A 16,881-nucleotide genomic window follows, 5' to 3' on the forward strand; every position below is an offset into this window, starting at 1 on the left:
ACTCACTCTAGTTTCAAACCTTGTGAGGACAGTTACAAAAAAGAAAAGAAATTGTAAGACAGTGAAAATTAAAAACAAAAAATTAACAAAACATGAATTAAACAAAAACAAAAATTAATGTACATACATAAGTTAAGCAAAACAAATGAACTAAACTGTGAACAAATAAAACTAATATTAAATAAAACCGAAAGAGATCTAAATTAAAATAAAAATTAAAATATAAAAAGTGCTTTAATTAGACAAAAAATTTATAGTGAACCGTGGTAAGTTTGAGGCTTCAAAACTTTAAAGTTCAGCCCTCAACATTTGTTCCTAACGAACCGGATAATTTTTTACAAAAATAAACTTTGAATTGTGACCCTGAAAATACAAAAACCGTGTGTGTAATTTAAATTAAAAAAAAAAAATAGTTTTTTGTGACCCTCAAAAAAGAAGAAAAAGGTTTTGTTTAAAAGAATTCAAATCTCATAACGGGACCCAAATTCTTTGGATCAGTAGCAGCAAAATCAGCAGACACAAAACAGCAACAACAACACAAGCAAGCATCTCAAGTAAGTGAACATAAAATTACTGCAGCAAAAGAAACAAGAAGAAAATAAAAACAACATTTAAACAACAAAAGAGAAAATTTAAGAGATTTGTCATTTTCTACTTGAATGTTTGCTTGATTCTTTTGCATAAAATATCCGTGACATCACTATTCACAGACATAAAAACTGAGTTACCGTTGTGTTAATATTTTGAAAAATTAACCGGGAAGATTAAAACAATATTTGACTCAAATTTTTATGACACAAATTGTTTATCGCTAGCAGGCAATATTTTTTGACTGAATTTTATTATTATTCTGACTCTTTTTCAACTTAAAAACAAAAATGTCCCTGAAAAAATTCGTAAACTGCACAAACGATTTAGACGATTTTGAGAAGATTCAAGCAGAAGCGCGGGCTGAAGAATTAGAGTCCATATGGCAACAAGTAAAAAGGTTCGTACGAAGAATGTAGGGACTTAGATCAGGATGATGATAAACCAATTGACAGAAATAAATTACGGGAGCGATACCAAAAGGCCCTAATGGCATATAAAAATTGCCTTTCGTCAATCAATGCTGAAATTCAAGCGCTTACGGACACAACCATTGAACAAGTTGAACGCCAGTCAAATACTCTGTTAGAAAGAGAGGTTTCATCAATAAGACTCCCTCCTTGCGACACCGACACCTTTTTTGGCGATTATAAATTATGGCCCAGTTTTCGTGACTTGTTCACAGCCATATACGTTAGAAATCCTAAAATTAGCAACGTTGAAAGACTTTTTTATCTGACCCAAAAAACTGGGGGAGAGGCCAGAGATGCAATTTCACACGTCCCTTTAACGAACGATGGATTTATCATAGCTTGGAAAAATTTAGTTGACCGGTATGAAAATAAATGGATGCAGGTTAACGAGCAATATAAAATTATTTTGGATCTGCCTCATGCCTCTATAGACTCTGGAGCCTCAATTAAAAAATTACAAAGGACAATAAACGATTGTAGGCAGACATTAGGCATACTAGGAATTGACACTTCAACATGGGAATCGTTTTTAATTTATATTTGCTCACAAAAACTTCCCAGGGCACTTGTTCATGAATTTGAAAATTCTCGTGACGATTGCGCCGAAGTTCCCAAATGGCAAGAATTTGATAAGTTTTTGACCCACAAATTTAAGACCCTAGAATCAGTAAGCAATATTAAATCGGCAAAGGACAAATCCATAACGCCCAAGTCTGAAGTCGCGAAAAATACCCAAAATAAGAGGAATGTGAATTCATTCCAAACAAACATTTCGAAATCAGAGAGTCACAGTCATAACAAAAATAAGAACGACAAAAGTTTTATTAATAACCCTATAACGTGTCAACATTGTAAAGAGTCACACACCCTACGATCATGCCCCACATTTCTAGAAAAAAAAAAAGCGATCGAATCCATATTGTAAAAGTCACAAATTCATGTTACAACTGTCTGTCGATTAGTCATAGTGTCAGAGAGTGCCCTAGCAAATATAGCTGTAGGCTGTGTAAACAAAAACACAATACTTTGTTGCACAAGGCAACGGTGACCCAGCCTACAAGCTTGCCACAAAATAACGCTGACGAGCAACCAACCACAAGTGCCGCAGCGAGAGCCCAAAACATACAGTCCACTACAAGATCAGGTATTCCAAACCTCACGTCCCTGACCCTACGCAAAAATAGCCAATCGTCGACAAATCGTACAGAACAAGAAACGTTGCTTTTCACTGCCATTGTCGAAATAGAAACTAGAGGTCAAAGATACCAGGCAAGAGCTATCATCGACCCTGGATCACAATCAACATTTGTATCGGACAAACTAAAAAATCGATTGAAACTACCCACAAAAAGAAATGTAGTTCACGTTACTGGTTTGAGTCAAACAGTTTCAGAAACCTCAACCAAAGCATGTTTACTTAACCTTTGCTCACGGGTGGACACATCGTTTAAGTTAGAAGTTTGGGCCCCAGTTCTTAAGACCCTTCCCTCTAATTTACCACCTCAAACGTTAGACATGAAAAACTTCAGTGAGACTGCAAAATTGCAACTTGCAGACCCTCACTTCAATCAAAGTAGACCCATCGACTTGCTAATAGGCCTCGACTTAGGCCCCTCAATTTATTGCATGGACACACCGATGAGGTCTATGGAATCCCTTTTGGCACAAAAAACCGTATTTGGCTGGATTGTGGGGGGACCAACTCCAAAAACTACTCAAGCCAGAACAACAATTTCGTTATTAAATACATCGTCCCTTGACCAAATCCTCACACGCTTTTGGGAGGTGGAGGAAACCCCAAAACAGATTTTGAGGTCAGACGAGGACACTATTGTGGAACACAATTTCAAACAAACAACACGTAGAAATGAAACGGGAAGGTATATAGTTACCCTGCCCTTCAAAAAAACAGAAGAAATAGGCTCTTCACGCAATATTGCTATGGCTCAGTACCTAAGAATGGAACGCATGCTCAGCCAAAAACCCGAAATAAAGCAATTATATGACAAAGTTATTTTAGAATATCTTGAGTTAGGACACATGAGAAAAATCGAATCCTCGGATATAGATAAAGCTCCAAATTATTATCTGCCGCATCACGCAATAATAAAACCAGAAAGATTGACCACTAAACTTAGAGTGGTTTTCAATGCCTCTAGCCCAACGTCAAATAAGAATAGTCTTAATGACATTTTATATCCAGGACCCATTCTTCAGCAAGATCTTGTTCTTCTGATAGCAAAATGGAGATTTTTCCGCTTTGTATTTAACGCAGACATTACAAAAATGTATCGTCAAATACTAATCGACCCAACTCAAACAAAGTTTCAACGAATCTTATTCAGAAAATCCACAAGTGACCCCATCGAAGATTACGAGCTTCTCACAGTCACATTTGGAGTTAATTGTGCTCCATTTCTAGCCATAAGAACGCTTTTGCAGTTAGCTGAAGAGGTGCAAATGACACATCCCTTAGCATCCAATATTCTTAAACAAAATATGTATGTGGATGATATCTTAGCAGGGGGTCATACAATAGAAGAAGCTATTAAAACAAGAAAAGAATTAGCTTCTGTCTTAAAATCAGCCGGTTTTGATCTAATGAAATGGAACTCTAATGAGCCAAAAGTCATTCAGGATTTACCTAGTGAGACTCTACTACCACTCGACTGGTTAAATCTATCCGAAAATGACGGACCCAAGACTCTAGGGATCAAATGGAACATTTCGTCAGACTCATTCACATTCATTGCCCCAAACGTAGAATTAAAAGAAACTTACACAAAAAGAGAAGTTTTATCTACAATCGCAAAATTCTTTGACCCTTGTGGATGGATAGCTCCAGTAATTGTTGCTGCCAAATTAATCATGCAACAGATTTGGTTAGATAAAACCGACTGGGATGACAACCTAAAACCATTGACTTGTCATAGATGGCAGAGGTTCGTTAAAAACTGCACTGCAATAAATACATTAAAAATTCCTCGGTGGATTCGGTATAGCCCAAAACACAATGTAGAAATACATGGGTTTAGCGACGCCTCAGAAAAAGCTTACTCTGCGACTCTTTATGTCCGAATACAGTCTGGAAATTCTGTGTTTACCTTTTTACTGGCTTCTAAGACTCGTGTTGCTCCCATTAAACAAATATCGCTACCACGTTTGGAGCTTTGTGGATCCGTCTTACTGGCAAATTTAGCCTCAGGAATTCTGCCAAATCTACAAGTTACAAAAATCGACACTTACTTTTGGACCGACTCCACAATAGTACTGGCCTGGTTAAGAAAACCGCCGTGCTCCTGGAATACCTTCGTAGGGAATCGCGTCTCAGAAATCGTAGATAAAATTGGCAATCGTCAATGGCAACATGTAGAATCAAAAGAGAACACTGCAGACATAGCCAGCCGGGGATGTACGCCCAAAGAATTAGAAACTCACAACTTATGGTGGTCTGCACCCTCATTGCCCAAAGATAAATGGCCAAAATCCAGAAGTCCAGATGACACACATTTAGAAGCAAGAACGATAAAGACGTTAACTACTACCACTCAGGAGGACCCATTGAACCGTTTCTCCAATTTACCACGCGCATATAGAGTTATAGCTTATGACCTACGATTCTGGAAAAATACTGGTGTAAGCAGAATTCACCTTCGGATAACTTCAACCGACGTTACATCAGAAGAAATAATAGACGTCAAAACTCGACTCATTATTTTGACCCAAAAACAACACTTTCCAGACGAATATAAGCAGTTGAAACTCAAACAAAGGATTTCTTCTACTAGCAGTATTTTAACACTCAATCCGTTCATGGACCAATTAGGTGTCATCCGAGCCAACGGACGTCTGGTTCAATCACCAGCGCTCACATACAACGAACGACATCCAATTTTGTTGCCATACAACTCTACGTTTTCCAGATTGTTGACCGAATTCACACACAAAATAACGATTCACGGTGGAAACCAACTTATGCTCCGAGTACTTCGCACAGAATTTTGGATTTTTCGTTTAAAGCCCTTAATAAAAACGGTTATAAATAACTGCAAACCATGTGTACTTTATAAAAAACATACTCAAAGTCAGATCATGGCTTCCCTGCCACCTGAGCGAACAACAATATCGAGACCCTTTACAGTTACAGGTGTTGATTACGCTGGACCCTTTGATATACGAAACTTCACGGGTCGAGCCTGCCTCATCACAAAGGGCTATGTCTGCCTCTTTATTTGCTTTGCCACTAAAGCCGTACATTTAGAGGCTGTAAGCGACCTAACAACTCAAGCCTTTTTGGCGGCATTTGCTCGTTTTATAGGTCGCCGAGGATGTCCTGCCGTCATATACTCAGATAATGGGAAAAACTTCGTCGGAGCAGCAGAACTTTTAAAGAAAGATCGTTTAGAATTCCAAAAGACTCTTCAGAATCAACTCATTCAACAATATAGCCATCAAAACATCAAATGGAAATTCATTCCTCCCGGGGCTCCACACATGGGTGGACTCTGGGAAGCAGGCGTAAAGTCCTTTAAAACACACTTGAAAAAATTATTGCCTAATATAAAAGTCACGTTTGAAGAGTTATCTACAATTTTAGCCCGTATAGAATCTTGCCTGAATTCTAGACCCCTAAGCCCTGCTAGCGATGACCCTAACGACTTGACCCCATTGACCCCTGGACACTTCCTCATTGGTACTCCATTACTGACCCCAGCTGAACTTGATGTAAGCAGCGAAAGCTTGACTCTTGTCAACCGCTGGAAACGCCTTAAAATTATCTATCATCCCTTTTGCCAAAGATGGAAAACTGAATACCTTGGCGAACTCCATAGAAGGTATAAGTGGAAGTTTCCACAGGAAAACGTCAAAGTGAATGATCTAGTCGTTCTCAAAGACAACAATTTACCGCCCAATGAATGGAAATTAGGTCGCGTAACGAAAACTTACTCCGGATCGGATCACAACATTAGGGTTGCTGACATTCGAACTGCAAACGGAACATGTACACGACCCATTACAAAACTCGTTGTATTGTTTCATAATTAATCATTCATTAACAAAATTCAAAATTTATCGTCTTTTATTCCCTAGTTATGTCATCTATCAGAGACCCAGAATGGAAATGGTCATGTGGACTATGTAAGGAGGATCATGCACTAAGAACATGTAAACGTTTTCTAAAGGCACGGGCTGATGAGCGATATGACGTAGTCATGTTTCAACGGTACTGCTTAAATTGTCTCGCCCGTTCCCATGACTTGAAGAACTGCCCAAATGAATATGGATGTCGAGTTTGCACAAAACGTCACAACACCCTATTGCACGATGCTCCACAACTAAGAAAGTCCTACGATCTTAAGCAGCCTCAACCCACACCCATTTACAAAAAATCGGAGATCAAACGAGTAACCTCCACCACAACCAAATCACAAATGACCCAAACAACATCAATTGACCCCGTGACCTGGCCCAACGTGTTTTTACCAACTGCTACCGTACGAATCGCCCCCAAAGAAAAGTCGGACAACTGGTCATCTGTAAGAGCTTTGCTCACCCAGTCACTCAGCATTTCACGAATTGCGGTATCTACAGTGAAAAGACTCAACCTGTCGTCAATTGATAAGAACGGAACTCGATTCGCTCAATTTCATATGAAAGCTCGTAATAACCGGTCAAAATTTTGTAAAAGGCTACTAGCTCTCATAACAGAAGATTTACCCCGTCGACCCTATTCAGCTCCTATCAAGGACAATCCATACGAGGAATTTACAGAGGACACCCTTGCCGACATGGACCCTCAAGCCAACAGCCAAATTGAATTGGAATTGGTATGTGATGTGTTTCCGTTTATACGCCGCGATGGAGCCATTGAATTGGAAATGGGAAATGTGGTTGCTACGAAGACAGCTTTAGGTTACACCTTTGCAGGACCCACTGATGTCTTGTACTAATTTTCACCGATTTATGGGGGCCGGGATGTTCAGCACTGAAGGTTAGCATCACTGGACCAACGGTTTTTCATAATCTCTTTTTATTGTCTATTCTTCTTTTTTTACATAAACTCACTCTAGTTTCAAACCTTGTGAGGACAGTTACAAAAAAGAAAAGAAATTGTAAGACAGTGAAAATTAAAAACAAAAAATTAACAAAACATGAATTAAACAAAAACAAAAATTAATGTACATACATAAGTTAAGCAAAACAAATGAACTAAACTGTGAACAAATAAAACTAATATTAAATAAAACCGAAAGAGATCTAAATTAAAATAAAAATTAAAATATAAAAAGTGTTTTAATTAGACAAAAAATTTATAGTGAACCGTGGTAAGTTTGAGGCTTCAAAACTTTAAAGTTCAGCCCTCAACAATGGTTGTTTTGGTTAAATTGGCATTCTTCCTTCTAGATTAGGTCTGCTGTGTCCCTCCTTCTTAATCGAGTGTGGCCACGGTTATCTAATATGTTGCGGGCCAGCGGGTTTGGGTGAACTTCAAGTTTTTATACCCTACACCACCATAGTGGGAAGGGTATTATTCGTTTGTGCAGATGTTTGTAACGCCCAAAAATATTAGTCTAACACCCACCTTAAAGTATACCGATCGACTTAGAATCACTTTCTGAGTCGATTAAACGATGTCCGTCCGTCCGTCCGTCTGGTTGGCTGGCTGGCTGTCCATGTAAACCTTGTGCGCAGAGTACAGGTCGCAATTTTGAAGATATTTCGATCAAATTTGATACATATTACTTTTTCGGCCCAAGGACCAAGCCTATTGAAACTGGCTGAAAACGGTCCATTATTTCACCTAGCACCCATACAAAGTCCCCTCGAAATTGGACTTTATCGGTCATAAATGTTTAATTTATCTATGTATCTACACAAATTTCGCTCCAAATAAGTTTTATATATACAAAATTCATGTCACCAAATTTTGTTACGATCGGTCCATAATTAGTCATAGCTCTCATATAGACCCGCTTCCGAAAATCACTTTAACGTGCATAAATCGCTTAAAAATGTTGGTATACACACAAAATTCAACATAGTTAAATTTAATATAATCATAAATCACACGACCTAATTTCAAGGTGATCGGTCCATAATTGGTCATAGCTCCCATATAAGGCCCACTTCCGAAAATCACTCATGAATATAAATTATTGATATTTTAAAAGAAAAATATTTTGACTCATTTACTTGGTGTAGGGTATTATATGGTCGGGCTTGACCGACCATACTTTCTTACTTGTTTTAAATATTTTTGTACATTTTTCGAGATTTCAGTTTTTACAATGGGCACGTTTAGATCTTTGTGTATATTCGCGTTTTTGATATACCAGGGGGCAACTGTAATCATTCTTAGAAACTTGTTTTGGCGTCTTTGGATCTTTTCTACATTTGATTTTTCTAATTCAAATATGTGGTTTTGTAAGTAACGAGACGCTTGTTGAGGGTTTTCATGAATGCTTAGAATAGCAGTATCATCAGCAAATGTTGATGTATGAGTGCGATTGTTAGTTGGCCTATCAGACGAATATATCAAATATAAAAAAGGTCCCAGGATACTGCCTTGGGGGACTCCAGCTTCAATGGGTTGTGCAGTACTTAAAAAGTTTCCCTCTTTAACCTTAAAAGTTCGATCAGTTAAATAGCTTTCCAACAGCTTATGTGTTTGCGGGTAAATTTTGACTCAGTTTGTATATTAATCCAGCATGCCATACCTTATCAAACGCTTGAGAGATGTCGATGAAGAGTGCGGAACAGTATTTCTTTTCTTCAAACGCTTTTCTCACCATATTTACAAGGTATGGGTTTGTTCGATAGTACTGTGTTTTCTTCTAAATCCAAATTGATGATTCGGAATACAATTTTTTTTAATCCAGCATGCCATACCTTATCAAACGCTTGAGAGATGTCGATGAAGAGTGCGGAACAGTATTCCTTTTCTTCAAACGCTTTTCTCACCATATTTACAAGTCTATGGGTTTGTTCGATAGTACTGTGTTTTCTTCTAAATCCAAATTGATGATTCGGAATACAATTGTTTTCAGTTAACATCGGGTACAACTTGTTCATAAGTATCTTCTCAAATAGCTTTGATATATTAGACAATAGGCTGATGGGTCTGTACGATTCTACTTTTGTGTGATCTTTTCCCGGCTTGGGTATCATGGTAACCAGTGAAACCTTCCATTCTGGAGGATAATATTCAACTCGTAATATAGCATTAAAAATAAAAAGAATTATTTTTATTGCTATCCGGGGTAACTCCATAAGCATCTTGTTGCTGATCTTGTCCATACCAGGCGCTTTCTTGGGATTTAAATCAACAATGGCATTTTCGATCTCTCGAATCTCAAAACGTAGGGGTACGGCTGCTCCAAAATGGGGTGCAACAGGTGGTAACTGAATTGCTTCGTTTGATGTGTTCGGTGTAAATACTTTTTTTAAATGATTAACAAACAGATTCCCTTTTTATACCCTTCAGCTTCGTGAGAAGGGTATATATAAGTTTGTCATTCCGTTTGTAATTTCTACATTTTTCATTTCCGACCCTATAAAGTATATATATTCTGGATCCTTATAGATAGCGGAGTCGATTAAGCCGTGTCTGTCTGTCTGTCTGTCTGTCTGTCTGTCTGTCTGTCTGTCTGTCTGTCTGTCTGTCTGTCTGTCTGTCTGTCTGTCTGTCTGTCTGTCTGTCTGTCTGTCTGTCTGTCTGTCTGTCTGTCTGTCTGTCTGTCTGTCTGTCTGTCTGTCTGTCCGTCTGTCTGTTGAAATCAATTTTCTGAAGGCCCCAGATATATCCGGGATCCAAATCTTCAACAATTCTGTCAGACATACTTTCGAGAATTTTGCTATTTAAATTCAGCAAAATCCGTCCATAAATAACGGAGATATGAGCAAAAATCCGAGACAACCTCTGAAAATTTCATCAAAAAACACAATGTATTGCATGCTTTGACAAAAAAGCAACAAAACGTATGGTTGGATGTGCAAGCTTTGCGTTTTTTTTTTTTTTTTGTGTTTTGTTTCTTTTGACGTTGTTGTTGTTTTTTATACAACTAAACGTTTGTTTGGTTGTGTGTTGGTTTTTTTGACAAAAAAACAACAAAACGTATGTTTGGATGTTCAAGCTTTGCGTATTTTGTTTTTTTTTTGTGTTTTGTTTCTATTGGTGTTGTTGTTGTTTTTTATACAACTAAACTTTTGTTTGGTTGTGTGTTGGTTTTTTTGAAAAAAAATCAACAAATCGTATGTTTGAATGTGCATGCTTTGCGTATTTTGTTTCTTTTGTTGTTGTTTTTTATACAATTAAACGTATGTTTGGATGTGTGTTGGTTTCATTGCCTTGCGTATTTTGTTTTTGTTTTTTCTTTTGGTGTTCTGTTTCGTTAGGCGTTGTTGTTGTTTTTTGTGTTGTTGATAAATTTAGGATGCTGTACGCTGAAAGTGGGCAATGTACTACATACCTATATACCTACTAATTATAAAAAATAATAATGCATCCACAACAAAGGTGAAGGGTATATAAGATTCGGCATAGCCGAATATAGCACTCTTACTTGTTCAGTATCATTTCTTGCCCAACCACCACTTGAATTTCGCAAGGGGGACTTACATATAACGGGTCTTTTAAGACTTTTTGTTGCTCGCCATAATGAGTAATCCGATTGCGAGGTTGCGTCCTGGCTTTCTAAATATTTTTTCAATGATTAATTAGCATTTGGTTACCTTAATATAGAAAGGTGTTTTTTTAAGCCGAATTTTTTGCTAAATATGGGGCCTATTTCACTAAGCAACAAGTTCACAATTACAAGTGTTTTTGCCTGTAAAATTGTGAACTTGTGAATAATTGCGTTTTATCAAAATACAATTACAAGTTTGTAGCTACAAGTGAATTTTACAAGTCACAAGTCTACAAGTCATACTTCTACAAGTGGTTTTGTTTCACTAAACTAAATTTGCACTTGTAAACTTGTAGAATTGTAGAAAAAAAGCTTAGGGTCGATGGAGACCCTCAGAAAATTTTTTACAAGTTACAAGTGAATGATAAGTTGAAATAAAATTTTATTTTTAATTATTTTTTAATAAAAATTAGTTAAAATAAACACAAAATCCAAAAATTTTAATATTAATTAGCATTTGGTTACCTTAACATAGAAAGGTGTTTTTTTAAGCCGAATTTGTTTGCAAAAATCTGGGCTTATAAAAAACACGAATTAGGGGCTTTCTATATTAAAGTAACGATTTATTTATTTTGTTTACTATTAAATAGGTTTCATATATACAGAAGTTATGTCACCTAATTTTAAGGCAATTGATGTAGGGTATCATATGGACGGGCTTCACAGACTATACTTTCTTACTTGTTTTTTTGCCTTTGGGAATAGCCACTTTGGAAATCTAAACATATATAGACAATTCTAAATTAGTACCCAAAATTGCAAAAGAATTTATTTTTTATCAGTCCCCGCACATTTTCGGCTATGCCAAATCTTATATAACCTTCACCAAATTATACTTCAAAATACAAATTTTAAATTTTTTTTAGGTAAACAAAATTTATTTTTTTTCCAAAGTTGTTTTTTTTCATTTTTTGGAAAAAAAATATTTTTCGAATCGTTATTTTAATTTTTTTTTTTAAAATTAAAAATTTTTTTTTAAATTTTAAAAAAAAATTTTTGCGTTTTCACGGTTATTTGTTATAAATTTGAACAAAAATACATGAAAACACATTTTTGGAACCATGTGTTTTTTCAAAATTTTACCGCTAGCAAAAAATGGGACAAGGATGGGCAGATGGAAATTTTAGCATTGGGTAAAAGAATAATCAAAGAACTTATTTTGAAAATATGAGAAATATTGAAATTGATAGTTTTTTTTTTTATTTTCCATCAAAGTTGAGAAATATTGGAAAAATGATAGTTGGTAACAGCGTTGCCGCTTTGGTCCAATTGGACCAAAATTGGTAGTTTGAAGTTAACAAATTGACTTTTGGTAGTTTGGTTGGTTTGTTCCGATATTTGTCGTATTTTGGTAGGCTACGGTATTTCTGAATACAGAAGTATTTTTAAGAAAAAAATAATTAAAATAATAACAAAAAAACTACTTATGTTAAGCCAAAATAATAAAACTACATATTTGCAAAATATGAAGATAGCATTTTCTAAAATATTTAGATTAGTCAGGTAAATGTGTATTTATTTAGTAGTGTTGAGTTCAAAAAATGACAAAGGGCTCTCAAAACTTTTATTTTCTAATAATATGTGTTAAACTCTGCTTCAATATCATTCTTCCTCTGGATAATTTTATAGCAGCAATAATATAATTTAAAGTTAACTATTAATTTTGAAACGAATTCATATAGCATTTCTCAAATATTTTAAATTTGGTAGGTTTTGTTATACCATGTTCACACGACGACATTATTCGTCATTCACGCTCTCATTCGTCATTCAACCCCCAATTACGAACTGAATTACATGATTCGCCATACAAAATTTCAAGTGTGAATTACCTTGTTCGTACGTAATTCAGTTTGAATTACCTTATGAATTACGAACGAATGACTGTCATCTCTAATTTTTATCGATTATTTATGTATCAAAATCAGCTGTCCAAACAATAATGTCATAACAAAACAAAATAAAGAAAAAGATTTTTGTATTAAATAAATAAATTAAAAGAAATAAAAAGTCCGATTAAAGTTAAATTCATTTGTAGAAGTAGCAGCTCTGCCATTCTTTCAGCCCACACCTCTAATAAAGCCCGCTCGCTGCCCTGGTCCCACTTGCTTGCACTTTTTCTTTTTTCTAATAATGAAAATAATAATTAAATTATATTTGTTTAATTAATAATGCTACAATTTTATGTTTTTACTTATCTTTTTTATCCATTGCCAAATCACAAATTCGCACCAAACAAACAAAATAAACAAAACATGTAAACAGAAGAAAAAAAAACAAGAAGAAGAATTAAATAAATGTCAAACTGAATTACGAATGTTGTCGTGTAAACAGGTTGATTCGCAATCGTAATTCAAAACCCGAATTAAGTAATTCAGACTGCCGTGGAAACATGGCATTAGGCTTTGGTAGTTTTTAATTAGAAATTTGGTAGGAAAACTATTTTATGAGTGGCAACGCTGGTTGGTAAATATCGATTTACCAGGACAAACACAAAGCAAACAGTACAATTTTCTTTTTTATTCTTTTCTCAATAAATAGATCTATTAATAGAATCAAAAATAATGACGATCCGTTACCTAGTTTTCGAGATACTGTATCTGTAAGCCGTTCTACAGGAGTCACTGTGCAACGTTTTAAAATCAAATTTTGTATGGAAATTTTGCTTTAAAACATTGTTTAAATAAATTTTTTTGTGAATATGGGGGTAAATATTTACTTTGTATGGAAACGGGCATGTCCCTTTCTCCGACCCCCTTAATTTTTAGCAAAACATCAAAGTAATTTACACAAACTTTAATGACTCTCACAATTACACCCACTTTTATATCATTCGAGTAATGATCGTTCGATTAATCGAATAATTTCATACGATTAATTATTCGAACAATTTAAAAATTACCATTTTCGAATAACGAATAATTCGAACAATTTTGTAGAATTATCGAATATATATTTAAATTTATTAAATTGCTTAAAATTGTTCATAACACAGGGCAACAAAATCGAAAAAGTTTAGAGGCTTTTTAAACCACTACACAATTTTGATGTTTTGTGGTTCCAGTAGTACAAATATGGTACAAATTTTAAATTCTATGGAGAAGTTTTTTTTCCTAAAATTGTGAATTTTTTTAGATGTTTCTCCACATAATTTATGATAACTCAAAAAGGGTTATTCCGATATTATTGAAGAAAACTCAGAAAAGTTAAAATTTACATAACCTTCAATCTGTTTACATATTGCGTTTTAATCGGCTCAGTAGTTTCGGAGTTATAATAACAAATTTAAGCCAAAAAAATATATTTTTTATATGAAAATAGCAAATTTTTGTGTTTTAAAAACTCATGAAAAATCAAAAACGGCAGAACTTGTTCAGGTTTATTACTTTGCCGCAAAGCCGTGTATAATAGCAACAAAATGATTATTGATTATTCGAAATTATTCACAATTTAGTAAATTCGCTCATTTTCACAAAATTTAACTTTTTTGTTTGATATACATAAAATTGAGTAGTTAATGTTCTTTCTTCGATTGAGTGAATTTTGAAAATATTTTCCCCGTGATATGCACAAATTTTCACATATATATTGCTTTTAATCTCATTTTACTCCTATTACATGTGGCTTTGCGATAAAGCAATAAACCTAAACAATTTCTGTCGTTTTCGATTTTTCAAGATTATTTTAAAACAAAAAATTGGATATTTTCACATAAAAAATATATTTTTTGCTTCAATTTGTTTTTATAACTCCGAAACTATTGAGCCGATTAATGTATATGTGAACAACCCACAGTCTGACCACGTTACATACCTTGGCATTTATTTAGATCAGGGGTGCCCACAAGTTCCTTATGGAAGAGTAAACACCAATACATTTAAAGAAAAACTACTTTTTATTCAATATTTTTTGTTGTTAAAACCAATTCATACAAAGAAAAAAAACTCACTTTCAAAATACAGATTTTTAAATTATCATACGATAAACAAAAACAAAATCTACATTGATGATCGCAGTCGTCAATGTTTACCAGCAAAGCATACGAAAGTGTTGTTGCTTTGAAGAACAAAGTTGTTGAAGACAAAGTTGTTTGTGTATTTTGTATTGCTACCCAGTTGGCCATGTCTTCAAGAAAACGTCGACGATGCGTACACGACAATGTTAAATCCTAGACGACACGTAGGCGACAGCCTATACAAATCGTTGACGACTTTTTCGAACAAAGGGCACTTAAATCGTACACGACAATGTGAGCGACATTATCATGCACATTGCCGTTGACGATCATATGGGTGACAATGTGGTTAAAGTTGTCATCGACGACTATAAACACGACTTTTCTGTCATGTTATCGTTGATGACAGTTAGCTACTTTATCTGGACACTATCCATAATCCGGTCGTCAATAATCCCACTTTGACACCAGACTTTTTTGTAGAAATAGATTTTGGTTTTTATTAATTACTTATATTAAATAATTTAATTAATGCTAAACATATTTATTAATGCAAATAAAATATATTAAATAAATAAAATATAAATTATACTTTTGAAAATATGATTATATCACTTAATTATTTGTGGGAATTTGTTTTTTTTTTGACCGGTATTATTCCTGTAAAATGTCTGTCAGTAGATTAGTCTCATTATCCATCACACAACAGGTGTATATTAAGGTGGACCTTATTTTTTTATTTTCGATTTTCCAAAAACGAAGGGCAGTTTTGTGTGAGGTTAGGATAAAAAAAATCTGAAAAAAATTTCAGCTCGATCGGTTAAAAATTGGCGTGCCGCACGAGGTTCGAGTTCGTGAGAACGAAATTATGGGTAAATGGATAGAAAAAGGTGCATAACTACTCAGGAGTCACCCGTAGGTAGGTAAAATGTATGAGCAACCCCCATTATTTTCGTACCCCCAATATTTTTCTAGAATAAACATACCCCCTATCTCCAACCGTTCAGGGGGTCCCCATACAAAACAACTGAATTTTCACGAAAATTTCCCAATATAGAAAAAAAATATATACAATTACTATTACAATAAAATAAATTAGTTTATTGATGTTATTTATGAATAATTATGTTATGCTATATTAAATTTCTTTTTTCAAAACTCGGATATTTTTTGCGATAATCACCGACAACTTGGATCAAATATTGCTTTTCCTCTTCGTTCCTGCACAATATTTTATTGTAGTCCTCCATCATTTTCACGCCTCTTTCAGCGGTGTCGTTTACTACGTGAATTTTTTCAACAATTTTTAGTGCTTGCTGATAATCTTCGCGCTGTGGCCACGTTTCCGGCGGATATCGTATAAATTCATGCGGCAAGTTGAAGCGTAGAAAAAAGTTTATAGTTTTCACAGTTACGAAAGCGCTCAAGTCATTCGACATTAATTGCCCAGTTACTTCTGCAAAATTAACCGCAATTTTTTTCATGCTTCGGATAGGTCCTTCATCATCTTCATCCCAATCATCATCTTCTTCTCCAGTTTCTTCTCCAGATTCTTCATCAGTTTCTTCATCTTTTTCAAGTTGAACTTCCTTGTCTTTTTCTTCAAGGATTTCTTTTCCATCATATATGCACATAATTGCCAACATTTTTCGTTTTATGTCACACGAAACATCTGAATCAAAGTAGGCGAGAGCTATAGCCTCCTCCGCCAGATACCACAAATGTCTGATAAACTTTGTTACCATTACTTTTGACAAATTCGTATACAAGTCTGCATATGAGTGAAGTGCTTTCAAAAAGTTGAAGTCCTGATTGGGCGCTTTGACAGCGAACAATAAACACACAGACATCTCGAATTCCATCCAATTGTGACTTTGCCAGTTTAAATTGGTCTCTGAACATAAATATTTTCAGTGAATAAATTGCTTTAGACATCCATCGTGCGTAGTGAATAGGTATGAGTTCTTTAAACTTATATTCGCCAAAATCGCCTCCAAGGAATAAAACAACCAGTTCCAATAGTTCCTTATAGTCGTTACGACGTTGTCTTTTCTGTAGTTGGACCATGCAAAAAGTAATGATGTCATCTGGAGCAGTAATTAATTTCGAAGCAACGATCTCATCGCTCACTCCAGTTTCGAATGCATTCTGATTGATTTTTTCCCAATTCTGCTGGAAA

General features: G+C 35.0%; 1 protein-coding gene across 1 annotated transcript; it reads left to right on the top strand.

Moving 5' to 3' along the window:
* The first annotated feature begins 878 nt into the window (after nt 1-878).
* On the top strand, nt 879-7,012 carry LOC135955625 (uncharacterized). Its single transcript, XM_065505982.1, has 4 exons — nt 879-988; nt 1,623-1,809; nt 2,100-5,988; nt 6,153-7,012. Exons 1-4 carry the CDS (start codon nt 879-881, stop codon nt 7,010-7,012), a joined length of 5,046 nt encoding a protein of 1,681 aa, XP_065362054.1.
* The last annotated feature ends 9,869 nt before the right edge of the window (nt 7,013-16,881 follow it).

The sequence above is a fragment of the Calliphora vicina genome, chromosome 3 (assembly GCF_958450345.1).
Source record: "Calliphora vicina chromosome 3, idCalVici1.1, whole genome shotgun sequence".
In the NCBI taxonomy this organism is placed as follows: Eukaryota; Metazoa; Arthropoda; class Insecta; order Diptera; family Calliphoridae; genus Calliphora; species Calliphora vicina.

Bases quoted from the DNA above. Each gene is read 5' to 3' on its own strand.
- LOC135955625 (XM_065505982.1), top strand. From the start codon at position 879: ATGTCCCTGAAAAAATTCGTAAACTGCACAAACGATTTAGACGATTTT. The intron at 989-1,622 runs GTTCGTACGAAG...AAAACTTCCCAG, and splicing joins ATATGGCAACAAGTAAAAAG to GGCACTTGTTCATGAATTTG. The intron at 1,810-2,099 runs GTGAATTCATTC...TTGTTGCACAAG, and splicing joins ATACCCAAAATAAGAGGAAT to GCAACGGTGACCCAGCCTAC.